This window comes from Myotis yumanensis, unplaced genomic scaffold (assembly GCF_028538775.1).
Source record: "Myotis yumanensis isolate MYYU_CA2020_CCGP unplaced genomic scaffold, mMyoYum1.0.hap1 SCAF_2, whole genome shotgun sequence".
Taxonomy (NCBI): domain Eukaryota; kingdom Metazoa; phylum Chordata; class Mammalia; order Chiroptera; family Vespertilionidae; genus Myotis; species Myotis yumanensis.
Window position 1 is genome coordinate 23,387,499 of NW_027223753.1, and position 13,730 is coordinate 23,401,228.

At 39.7% G+C, this 13,730-nt stretch overlaps 1 protein-coding gene across 2 annotated transcripts in view; it reads left to right on the top strand.

Annotated features, from left to right (window-relative positions):
• Positions 1–1,036: 1,036 nt before the first annotated feature.
• The window catches only part of AGO3 (argonaute RISC catalytic component 3), a 113,984-nt gene continuing 101,290 nt past the window's right edge, over positions 1,037–13,730 (top strand). For both annotated transcript variants that reach the window (XM_070404725.1, XM_070404726.1), the window contains exons 1-2: positions 1,037–1,343; positions 9,040–9,211. In XM_070404725.1, the coding sequence (XP_070260826.1) occupies positions 1,325–1,343; positions 9,040–9,211 (191 nt within the window). In that variant the 5' untranslated portion in view covers positions 1,037–1,324. The remainder of the gene's footprint in view (positions 1,344–9,039; positions 9,212–13,730) is intronic.

Here is a 13,730-nt window from a genome sequence, read left to right on the forward strand (position 1 = left end):
GAAAAGTCATGAATCATTTATCAGCCTGAGTAAAATAGTATCACCATTAACGTTTACATTCTAGTGGGAGAGAGAGCAGTAGTAAAAAGAAATTACAGATTAGGACAGGATTACTGTAATAGAAAAACAGGTGTCCCACCATACCCGAAAAGCCCTCTCAGAGATAAATCTTAAGTTGAGGTATAAAAAGGCGAGAGTGGAAAGAGGATTCCTGGCCAAGGAAGCGAAGCAGAGGACCCCAAGCCGGAAAGAAGCGCTTTGCCATTGGGGGAAGTAGAAGCAGACCGTGTAACTAGCATAGTGATGAGGTTTTGCTTCAGAAAGGCGGGGATCCCGTTAAGCCCAGCGTTTGGACCCTGGAAAGGAGTTTGGGTCTTCTGAGTGTGACCAAGCGCTATTAAAAGAGTTTTAAACGTGGAAATTATTCGATCTGATCTTTGTGTAATGTCCTGTTTCTTAATCTTTTCCCAAGCTAAATGGTACATTCCCTCCCCCCCGCCCCCCCAAAAAAATGTGGTCGACAAAGCAACCCCATAGACTTAAGAGTGATCAGTGGCGGTTACTTGATTGCCTGCTGAGGAGGCGCGTGGGGCCGCCCAAACGGCGTGGAGGGAGGGACTCAGCGATGAGGGCGGCCCAGCCCAAGCCTTGCTCTGCTGGGGCCCTCAGCTGCAGGTCCGGGCCCTGCACCTCGGACCAGCCCCCTCCAGGTAGGCTCCTCCCCAGAGAAGCTACACCGCCCTCCGCGACGTCGCCTCAGGCAGACCGGGTGGAGCTAGGAGCGTAGTCCCAGCGACTGTCTCCGGCTGGCACAAACCAGCGGAAGACCGTAGAAGGGCCGGCCCCGCCCGCACCCCGCCGCTTTGAGCCCCAGGCCCCGCCCAGACTCGGCGCCAGCTCCCCGACGCCCCTGCATTGCTCGCACGGACGACGCGCCCGCACGGCTCGGAACCGCGAGGCCTGGGCGTCGGGCTAGCCAGAGCAGCGGAACTGACGCAAGCGGACTTCCGGGGCCGGCCCCCGGGGAGGTCGGCGGCGGCGCCGCAGTCGTGGAGAGGCAGTGGGAGCGTGAGCGGCCACGGGCGACGCAAGTACCTCACCGAGCTCACCTCTCGTCTCGCGCTTCTCTCCTAGTCGCGTGCTGCCTCCCGCCGGCCGCTCCTCCCGAGGAGAGTTTTCGCCGCGGTGACTGAGAAGAGACTGTGGTCACCCCGCCCCGTGGCCAAGTGAGACTGCCTGTCGCACCTCGTCGCCCCCTGCGCCGCCGCCTTGCCCCCAGTGGCGGGCGCCCTTCTCGCTCGAAGCACTCCCCCCAGCTCCATGAATGGAAATCGGCTCCGCAGGTGAGTGTCAGAGCTGTTGGCCGGGTCAGCGGGGGGGTCCCCAGAGCATCGTCGCTCCCTCAGCCCCGGCCCCGGTGTTCGAGGTCCGAGGTCCGAGGTCCGGGCGTCTCCTCCCCTCCTCCGGCCCCTCCTCCACCTCCGCGCAGCCCCGCCGCAGTTCCCCGGAGCCACCGAGTGGGCGAAACTGCGGGGAGGGAACACTGCTTACAGGATTGAAGTTTGGGGCGCTCCCGGCGGTGTACTCCTGGAGTCCAGAAGGGTTTGCCATCGCTTTCGTATTCGGGTTGGGGATGTAACGGTGTGTGCTCCCGTCGAGGCGCTGGGCGCCTATTACTCACCTCTTAAGGTGGTTATGTAGATAGACTGAGAGAGCAGACGAGGATTAAGTTTGGGTTTAGTGCAGCATCAAATGCAAGATGGCATTTCTTCCATCCCCGAGCTCTCTTCTGATGTCCGTGGCAGCCTGGTTGATACAGGGTGGGGCAAAAGTAGGTTTACAGTTGTCCGTATGGAAAATAATACAATAATTAATAAACGAGAATAAAGTGTTTTCGCGTCCTCACAATTGTACACCTACTTTTGCCTTACCCTGTAAGTTCTTGAGGCTCTTGGGAATGTCATATCAGGCTGGATCATTGCTGGCGTGAGGAGGTGAATCTTAAAATTGCTGACAGTATTTTATTTTTCATTCTCTGTTCCCTAGAGAAGAGTTGTCATATTCCTGGAAATTTGGCACTTAAGAAAACCGCTTTCTGTCCTTGAGAAAAACGATGGTCTTGAGGAAAAAATGCAATTTGGGCAGCATTTATCTTAAAAGAAAAAAGCAATCTTTATGGTTCTTAAGTAATTGAGAAACATAAAGTAGACATTACATAACAGTTTGCTTTCCAAAAGGATCATTCATACTTGACATGCTAAATTTGTAAGTTTGCTTCATCCAGATTGTCACAGACTTATAAATTAATTTTCAAAATATTGGTGGGGCAGAGGGTGTCTTGTTACTAATGGTATCATAAGCCCCTGAATTTCACATCTCACTTTGCCAATTTGGGAGGTGCCTGAATATGAGATAAGAAAAGCTTATATAAAAGAAACTGGTGGTTTAATGTTAAATAATTTATTGACTAGGTTAAAGAGTATAATTGTAAAGTAGGCACAAAAGCATTCCAATGGTAGAGGTGGGATGGGGAGTTTTATTACAAGTCTTATTATATGGAGTTTTCTCTAATCAATTTGTGCCATTTCTCTTTTGCACCCTCCATTAAAAATATTTTTTTTTGCCTTCTTCATATGTCCTTTTTTTAAGTCTCTCTCTCTCTCTATATATATATATATATATTTACATATATATATATATATATATTTACTGATTTCAGAGAGGAAGGGGGAGGGAGAGAAAGACAGAAACATCATGAGGAGAGAGAATCATTAATCAGCTGTCTCCTGCATGCCCCACAATGGGGATGGAGCTGGAAACCCAGCATGTGCCCTGACTGGGAATCCAACTGTGACCTCCTAGTTCATGGGTCTTCACTCAACCGTTGAGCCACACCAACCCGGCTTCATATCTTCTTAAAAAGGGAAAGTTTGTCTAGATTGTGAAAAGTTTTAGACTCTTATTTGTTTATCGTTGGTTTGTGTTTTTCCAAAACCGTATCCTGCCTTTTTTTAAACTTTCTACTATACTTTTTAGAGACTGTGATGATTTGTGGATATAGGTGATTTTTACGTAACTATCCTGTTGTCAAGCCTGGAAAACAAAACATAAAACTTAAAAACACTTTGTTAATCATCCTAAAACTTTTAAAATATTTCAAAAAAGTTTCAAAGATATTTTTCTTTTTCTCCTTTGGGTTTTTTATATGAAATTATGTCCAGTATGTGAACAACATCTTAGAAAATCCTTCTAAAGTCAAACCACCTAGTCAACTGGTCCAACTAGCCAAGTATCATTCAGTAAATGCTCCTGTGAATTCTTGAGCTAAGAATTAGACATCTTGAAATGCAAAGTTTATTTTAAGTGCAGTTTATACATGATTGACTATAATCTCAAATGAAGATAAGGTATAATTGTCTTAAGGGTGTCATCATCAAAAACAAAATTTTCATTCTTCCTGTAACTTACTTGCAATTTTTGCTGCACATGAAATTAAAACTATATATTAGGGAAAATGTGCAACTACGTTTTAAATCAAGAATTTGACAGATATATTGTTTGGTTTAAACTTTTTATTTTAACTTAGCCTTTACTTTTTATTGAATTTATTGAGTGACATCTATTTTCTATATATATAAAAGCCTAAGTAACCTTTACGACTGAATGACCGGAACAACCAGTTGACCAGTTGCTATGATGCGCACTGACCACCAGGGGGCAGACGCTCAACACAGGAGCTGCCCCCTGGTGGTTAGTGCGCTCCCACAGCCAACCTCCCATGGCCCCTCCCCCAGACAGCGGGGGGCGCGGGGGAGGGAAGAATAGGCCTCAATTGTCAGCCAGGCTGAGGGACCCCACCCGTGCACGAATTAGTGCACCTGGCCTCTAGTTGGTTAATAAAATTATATAGGTTTCAGGTATGCAGTTCTATAATACATCATCTGTATATTGTATTGTGTGTTTAGCACCCCAAGTGGATTTTGTATCTAAAATCTTTAATCATTTTAAATGTAAATGTTCTTTAATTGTCTATGAAATCAATGTTGGATCTTGGCTCTCCAAGTCTTTTCTAAGTTTTTCTTATGTGTGAATATCCTCAGACCTCTTATGACAAGATATTTTAATTTCTAATTGTTAAGTGGATACATAGAAAACTTAAATTCATTCACATTAGAGCCTTTGAATACAAATACTATGTAATTGTCTCTTGGTGAATCATTCCTCACTAAAAGTTAATATTTCTCTGTTCTTTCCTTTGCATGAAATCTTTTAAGTGATTTTTAAGGATATCCTATACAAACTACTGACCTAGTCCTATGTGAACTTTTATTTAAATAAAACTGGCACAATTGGTTTTTAAATAATAATAATCAACAGTTAGCATTTGAGCCTATCATTCCTTAGTTAGGAGAACTTCTAAGGAAATCCTATTTTTTATGGTTTAATTACAGCTGGACTAAGAGTATATGTTATGTTTTAGTTCCAAATAAAGTGGGGGTAGGGGAAACAAATATTCATTGAGGTTTTACTTCTCCTGAGGAGCTATTTTTTAAGACCATACTATTCTAGTTTGTTTTTTTAGGTAAAGTCAGACTACTGTTTAGGGCCGATGGAATTCTACTAGTCTTCTATTCTACCAATAGAAGAAAAAAATTTTACTTTTACCTTAAGTTAATGATACGCAAATTGATTTGAAAAGTTTGGTGATTGTCTTATATAGTCTGGCAAAAGTGAATAGACTATGTTTCTTAGTTGTACTTTTAAATTCGTGTTTGAACAATAGTTGTTTTAGGGCTCTGCATTCTTTAATAATAAAAATCAAGAAAAATCATTTGAGAACAAGTTCCAAAGAAACAAAATTTTATGTATGGAAGTTTGATTTAAATGAGGTTGGTAAAAGTGGATTCAAAATACAAAATAATATAATGCCGTTAGGTTGTCAGTTGAATATATAAAATAAATCTTTAATCACTTTGGGAAATGTTTTTATTATATAAATTTTTCTCTCTTGTAGAATTTTGCCTTGAAAAAATATAAAAATGCTGCTTTGGGAGGGCATGAATTTTGAACATGGAGAGTTTTTGTTTTTTGTTTTTTAAACTTGGTTGTCACTTAGATTTTACTTTGTGCTACTCTAGAGTGGCCATTAAAACATTTTTTTCTATTATTTGCTGTTCTTGATTGGCAGCAAATTGAATTTATTTATACATTTATAAAAATATACAAGATTACTTTAATTTTTGTTTTAAAATTTAATTTTTCTGACAGTTGATAGAATACCCTGGGGAAAAACTAAAAAGGAGGCAAGTAATAACTTTTTTCTTCTAAACAGACTTTACAGGAAAAAAAGAACGTACACGTAACCCTGATATAATTCATTTAACATGATTAAGACTCATGATTTTATCCCCCTGATATAACCACTCTTTAAATTTTTAAACCAAATTCCAAACTAATCTATTAGTTTAAAAATATTTAAGACATTAAGTAATTTAGGAAAGCAGTTAGAATGAATGAAATGATTTCTAGATACTAAATTTTGCTTCGAATGTTATATAATAAGTTGGTATTTTAGAATTAATTTATATCTATTTTTTTCCACTGGGAACATTGTATTTATTTGATTTTGTAAGCCTGGCCTGATAGTATGCCTAGACAGAAGTCCAGGGCCCTGTGGAGGGGACGCATTTCCTGGAAGAATTCTCTGTTGTATATGGAAAAACCCTAGCTCAGAGTAGAATTCTTGCCAAATTGTCATAAGCTATTAGATTCTAGTTTAATACTATGATGCTTTATATCACAACTATCTTTTTTCACATTGGTTTCCATAGTCTTAAAATACTTGAGGGTCTACTTGAAAGGTGAATTAAATATTTTGTTAATTTTACAAAACATTTTCTTATACCTAAAACTAGAGACCCAGTGCATGAAATTTGTGTGGGGGAGGGGGATGTCCCTCAGCCCAGCCTGTACCCTCTCACAATCTGGGACCCCTCGGGGGATGTCTGCCTACCCAGAACCCCTCAGGGGATCCCCCCTGGGGATCAGCCTGTGCTGGCAGGCAGACATCCCTCTTGCAGTCCAGGATCCCACTCACAGTCCGGAATCCTTACCGCCCACCTGCTTGCTGCTCCTTACCGCTAGGCTTGCTGCTCCTTAGCGCTGCCGCAGAGGCGGGAGAGGCAGGCGTGAACCTGGCTTCTGGCTGAGTGGCGCTCCCACACTGACCACCAGGGGGCAGCTCCTGCGTTGAGCGTCTGCCCCCTGGTGGTCACTGTGCATCATAGCGACCGGTCGTTCTGCCGTTCGGTCGATTTGCATATTAGGGTTTTATTATATAGGATTATATAGGATTAGGACCTTAAGTAACTTGGAACTTTTTTTTTCTTTGTTGTTGTTTGTTTGTTTTAATGGATAAGGAGAAAAAAGACAAGTGATAGTTCTGTTTTGGTAAAACTAAAAAGATAATTTACTTAAGAATATTATCCTTGCCCTGACAGGTTTGGCTCAGTGGATAGAGCATTGGCCTGTGGACTGAAGGGTCCCAGGTTCGATTCCGGTCAAGGGCATGTGCCTTGGTTGTGGGCGTGTCTCCAGTGGGGGGTGTGTAGGAGGCAGCTGGTCGATGTCTCTCTCTCATCGATGTTTCTGACTCTCTGTCCCTCTCCCCACCTCTCTGTAAAAAATCAATAAAAATATATAACAAAAAAATTTAAAAAAAAAAGGAAAGAAAGAAAAGAATACTATCCTTTCCAAACCTGTTTAGTCTCATTTTTTTGGGAGCTGAGCAACATTCACCAGAGATTCCTACTTCTATTTCAGTTGTATAGGATACTTAATAGACCCTCATTCTTGGCTCAATAACAAAACATGTGAGAAAGAATATTGTGTGGTTTTTCAACCATAATGGTTATGCTGTTTGGATGCATGAGCAGCCTTTCTGTATTTGGAGTTTCTGTAGTTTTCTGTCATTGTCTGTTCATATTGACTTTTATGGCTACCCATTACTTAAAATAAATACTTGAGATTTAGCAAAACTATGTCATACAACCAATGTTTTCTCTTATTTCTTTTTGTTGTTGTTAAACATATTTTTATTGATCTCAGAGAGGAAGTAAGAGGGAGGGAGGGACAAAAACATCAATGATGAGAGAGAGAGGATCATCGTTCGGCTGCCTTCTGCATGGTCCCATACTGGGGATCAAGCCCAAAACCCAGGCATGTGCCCTGATCAGGAATCGAACCATGACCTCCTGGTTCATTAATTGATGCTCAACCACTGAGCCATGCTGGCTGAGCATCAAGTTAATGTTTTTATTTTCTTCAGCTAAATACCCAGAAGTGGAATTGTTGGATATTTTTAATTGTGGATTTCATTTTTTTCAAATAGTTACAGTCCTTCTCAGATATTTAAATGTAAGTTCATTCAGAGATAATAGTTATTAATTTATTAAGTGAATTTATCATTTGAACTTTAACAAAGCTACAACATTTTGAGCTTTAAAAACTTAATGTTAGGTATCACTGAGGTTTTTTTTAACTGTGATAGAATATACATAATGTTAAATTTACCATTTTAGCAGGTTTTTTTGTTGTTGTTAATCCTCATCCAAGGATATTTTTTCCATTGATTCTTAGAGAGAATGGAAGAGAGGGAGGGAGGGAAAGAGAGATTTATGTGTGAGAGAGAGATTGATGTGAAAGATCACATCAATTGATTGGTTGCCCACTGTACACATCCCAACTGGGGTCTAGGGGATCGAACTTGCAACCCAAGTATGTGCCGTTGACTGGGAATCGAATCCTCCACTCTTCAGTGTGTGGGCCAAAGCTCTAACAACTGAGCACACTGGCCAGGGCCCATGTTAGCAGTTTTTAAGTGTACAGTTCATAGTATATAAGTACTACATTCACATTGTTGTGCAGCTAGTCTCCGGATCTGTTTTCAGCTTGCAAAACTGAAACTATACCCATTAAGCATCAATTCCCCATTCTCCTTTTCCCCCAGTCCCTGGCAACCATCCTTCCACTTTGTAGTATTAATAATGGGAATCATACAGTGTGTTTCTGTGACTTATTTCACTTAGTATAAATCTACAAGGTTCATCTATGTTGTAGCATGTGTCAGAATTTAATTTCTTTTTAAGGCTAGCTAATATTCCATTGTACGTACATACCACATTTTGTTTATCCACTTATCCATCAGTGGACATTGAGGTGGCTTCCATCTTTTGGCTATTGTGATTAATGCTGCTGTGAGCATAGGTGTATAATGATCTCTTCAACACCCTGCTTTCATTGTTTTTTGGTAGATACCCAGAAATAGAATTGCTGAATCTTATGGTTATTCTATTTTTAATGTTTTGAGGAACCACCATATGGTTTTCCAAAGCAACTGTACCATTTTACATTTCTGCCAACAGAGGACTTTTCATATTTTACATATTTTTGTGTGTAAGTAAGCTATATATATCTTTTTCATCAAACCTTTAAATTTATTAACACTGTTTATAACGTCTTCAGTATCTGTAGTTATATGATCCCCACACGCTTACATTGATTATTTAAGTCAATTCTCCTATTTGAAAAATCAGTGTTGCCTGGGATTTATAGATTTTATTTATCTTTTCAAATAATTGATTCTGTGCTTGGCTGATACTTTTTATTGTATATTGTTTTTATTTTGTTCATTTATACTTATTCTACTCTCTGAGTTTGTTTTGCTCTAGGTATCACACTCTTTGGATCTGATTTGTGTTTGTACATGTTCTCCTGAGTTTGTGTGATTGCTCTCCCTTCTTTCTACCCCTTCCAAAACAGTTTTCCAGGAGCACCCAGGGTTTTGTTTGTTTATATGTATGTTTGTTTTAATAAGGAGAATAAATTGGGGAGGAAAGAAGTAGAGATGCTAGAAATTGTTATCTTTCAGCAATAGGCTTTGGCCCCATTACCGGATTTACTTAAAGTTCTAACATACTCTGATTGACAAGATTATCCAATCCAGTCTGTAACAGTGTTATTTCCCCCCTTCTGTTGCAGGACCCGTTGGGGCCCAGCCCCTACTCATGGTGCCCAGAAGACCTGGCTATGGCACCATGGGCAAACCCATTAAATTGCTGGCTAACTGTTTTCAAGTTGAAATCCCAAAGATTGATGTCTACCTCTATGAGGTAGATATTAAACCAGACAAGTGTCCTAGGAGAGTGAACAGGTAAGAATCATGAAGCATGGAGATTTTTTGCTGTTGGTATTTGTCTTTGCCATAATAATTGCTTATCTTGTATATCCAAATAACAATGATAATGTCTAGCAGTTTGACTAAGAACACATGGTAATTTGTTTTGAAATTGATTGTACTTCAGAAATGTGTTAGTAGGTAAAATCTTCTAATAGCCCTGAAAATTTTCCATTGTAACATGAATATATGAATATTCATGTTACAATATATGAATATTCTCTCTGTGATGATAAAAAAAGGTCCAAGTCATCTTTAGATGTTTTTGAAATCAGGCTGAGCAGTTTTTTCCTTTGCTTTTAGGTACTATATCTTTTATCTCCCCACCCCACCTTATTTACTCTTTTGTTGTTTTCTTTAAGATAATAGTAGTGGTAAAGATGGTGTTTGTCATGGCTTCATGCTTTCTGTTCTCCTGATCCTCAACTCCTAACTGTTTCTTAATCTTATATAGGAACAAGTACATATAGTATGTAAAGGATTTTCAGTCTGCTCTCAGTAAGTTTCTTCTCTCACATTCCCCAAATACTCTATATGTCTGTATGTGTGTATGGCTGTAGTTTAGGTAATACAGGGAATATAAAAGGAAATTATGATGTAGTGTAACCCCATAAAGAGGTTTAAAAAAAGAAGACTCATGTCTAAAACATTTAGAAAACAATGATACTCAATATTTTGGTTTGTAATATCAAATACCCCAGGCTTTTCTTATTCAATAGCTATTATTAAGAGCCTTCATTTAAGACATAGGTGAGTACACCTGAAACTTATCTAATGGTGTAAATCAATGTTACTTCAATTTTTAAAAAAAGATATAGATGGTTCTTTCTGTCAAGAAATTTGTAATTTAGTGGCGATAAGACACATAAGACATATGAAGTGAATGAGCACTAAGAAAGTTTGTGACAATGTAAAAAAAATCATATGAATGTTATAATTAACATGTAATGCAGAGTTCTATCTGAGGTCAGGAAGGGAATTGTGGTTAATCATCACCCAAGAATGTTTTTATAATTTTAGAGAGAGAGAGAGAGAGAGAAACATCAGTCAGTTGCTTCCCCATACTGGGGATTGAGCCCTGGACCCTTTGGTGTACAGGATGACATTCCAACCAACTGAGCCACACTGGCCAAGGCTGATAACCTTTTTAATAGCTGAAATCCAGAAAGGTTAAGAGGCTAACTCAAGAGCACACATTTTGGTAGCAAAAGTTAGAACAGAACTCTGGAATCCTGACTTGATAGTCATTAAAAAGTATTTGTAAAGCAAGAAGAAAAGGAATTGAGTTAATCTAAAACAGTTGGAAGAATTGTGGATAACTATAGTAAAAAGAACACCTTTTAATGATGAGGCAGCACTATTGATGGATGAATAAAGAAGAATATCGGTAGATAGATAGATAGATAGATAGATATAATAGACTACTACTTAGCCATAAAAAATACTACATTCTTGCCATTTGTGACAACTTGGATGGACCTGGAGGGAATTTTGCTAAATAAATCAGACATAGAAAGACAAATACCATATGATTTCACTTCTGTATGGAATCTAAAACTAGCATAAATCAACTTTATACTTTATTAATAATAATGACTTGATTTTAAATCAACATCTGGAAAACTTACTCCCCTTATTTTCTTCAAAAAACTAGCTTTTGTCTTAACTTTTTTGCACTATTACTACATAACTAGTCAGTTAAGGTTGTTGGTTGGCTTCTGAAATTAGTTTAGTTCTTACACTTCAATAACTAGAATTCTGGAATTTAAAAGGAACTAGATAGAACTTTACAATTCCTTTTCAATATTACCTAAACAGTTATGGGCCAAAATGCAGCAGTATTAAATAAACACATATGAGGTTTCTCTTGTCTACATGCCACAAGCTCAGATATTTGGCACTATGGCATTAATGATAATAGCAGAATGATGTGTTGTAGCAAAACAAATTTTCACTTTAGATAGAGGAGTTTTCTTAGACAAAAATTCTTGTGAGTCTTTTTGTGAGTCAAGTTCTCTACTTTAGACTTTGTCTATTGGTTTTCTTTTCCTTTCCTCATCCGTTTGGGTGTGTGTATGTGTGTCTTTTTTTTTTCCTTCCTATTTAATGATTTTGATTGAAAATGATCATTTGGTCACAGAGCATGTTTGTTAAGCAGCTTTCAAATGTTTCTAGTTTTTTTTAAACAAGTGAATGCTCTCAATAACTAAAAATAAAATATTTTTAGAAGTAACATGACCTAGAGTATAAGTTCTGTAACTAGAAATTTTATGCGAGTTTGTCCAGCTATAAATATATATGGGGATAAACCTTCAGTAGAAAGTTAGGCACTTATTTAGAATCACGGTATAATGAAATACTTTGGAAAAATTGTATATACAGCATGATTGTAACTAGAGGGGAGGGGGCAGGAAGAGAATAATCAAAGAACTTATATGCATATATGTATAACCCATGGACACAGACAGTAGTGGGGTAAAGGCCTCTGGATGGGGTAGGGGTTGGGTGGAAGGCATCAATGGGGGGAGGGGAGGGAACATCTGTAATATCCTATATAATAAAAGAGAAATATGTAAATTGATGGTCCCTCCGCTCTGCTCACCAGCCAATCAGGAGTGAGTATGCAAATGAACCCAACAAAGATGACCGGTTGATTTGCATATGTAGGTGCCGGGCAGAGAGCAGAGCCAGAGAGCCAGCGGAGAGTGGAGTGGCTTAGGGAAATTGGCTCCCCAAGCCGCCAGACAGAGAGCAGAGAGGGAGAGCTGGCGGCTTGGAGGACTTGGCAGAGTGGGAGGCCATGGGACAGAGAGCAGGAAGGGAAAACCAAGATCGCAGGGAGCACCAGGAATGCTGGGAATTGTAGTTCTGGTGGCAGATGGAGCTCCTAGACCAGTGGTTCTCAACCTGTGGGTGGCGACCCCTTTGGCGGTCAAACGACCCTTTCACAGGGGTCACCTAAGACCATCCTGCATATCAGATATTTACATTACGATTCATAACAGTAGCAACATCACAGTTATGAAGTAGCAACGAAAATAATTTTATGGTTGGGTCACAGCATGAGGAACTGTATTTAAAGGGCCAGAAGGTTGAGAACCACTGTCCTAGACACTAGAGCAGTGATGGCGAACCTTTTGAGCTCGGCGTGTCAGCATTTTGAAAAACCCTAACTTAACTCTGGTGCCGTGTCACATATAGAAATTTTTTGATATTTGCAACCATAAGAAAACAAAGATTTATATTTTTGATATTTATTTTATATATTTAAATGCCATTTAACAAAGAAAAATCAACCAAAATAATGAGTTCGTGTGTCACCTCTAACACGCACGTCATAGGTTCGCCATCACTGCACTAGAGCAAAGTGAGCCTGGAGCAAGTTACTGTTGCGGTGGGGGATGGCGGTAAAGCAAAGGTGAAAGACATAAGTAAAATCAGAGTGTCTAGGAAAAATTAAAGGGAAGATACCCTGCAACTTCTAGGAAATTTCCACCAATGGAGCAAAGAAAAAAAAAGACCTCTATTATTCTGTGAGCAACAAACTAAACCGAGTTGGGGTCTCAGACAATTCGCTCATATGATTGCAAAGACAGACAGAAACTCCCAGATTGGAGAGGGCTTCCCTGAGGGCTCCCAGATTGGAGAGGGTGCAGGACAGGCTGAGGGACCCCCACACACCCCGAGTGCATGAATGTCGTGCACCGGGCCTCTAGTTTTCAATAATAAAGATAAATTTAAAAAATAAAATTTTAAAAAATCTATTTTGGACACAGGTAAAGATTTGAAAGAATCATAAAATAGTTGATAGATGTGGTTGAATTTTTTTTTTAATTAAATCTTTATTGTTCAGATTACATTTGTTCCTCTTTTTTTCCCCCCCATAACTCCCCTCCTCCCAGTTCCCGCCCCACCCTCCGCCCTCACTCCCCACCCACTGTCCTCATCCATAGGTGCACGATTTTTGTCCAGTCTCTTCCCGCATCTCCCATCCCCCTTTCCCCCCCCAAGAATAGTCAGTCCATTCCCTATGTCCCTGATTCATCATAATCGCCAGTTCATTCTGTACATCAGACTATCTATTCACTTGATTCTTAGATTCACCTGTTGATAGATGCATGTTTGTTGTTCACAATTTGTATCCCTACCTTTTTCTTCTTCCTCTTCCCAAAGGATACCCTTCAGCATCTCGTATAATACTGGTTTAGTGGTGATGAACTCCCCTAGCCTTTCCCTATCTGTGAAGCTCCTTATCTGACCTTCAATTCTGAATGATAGCTTTGCTGGATAAAGTAATCTTGGTTGTAGGTTCTTGGTATTCAGCACTTTGAATATTTCTTGCCATTCCCTTCTGGCCTGCAAAGTTTCTGTTGAGAAATCAGCTGACAGTCGTATGGGTATTCCCTTGTAAGTAATTGAGTCTCTTTCTCTTGCTGCTTTTAAGATTCTCTCTTTGTCTTTTGCTCTTGGCATTTTAATGATGATGTGTCTTGGT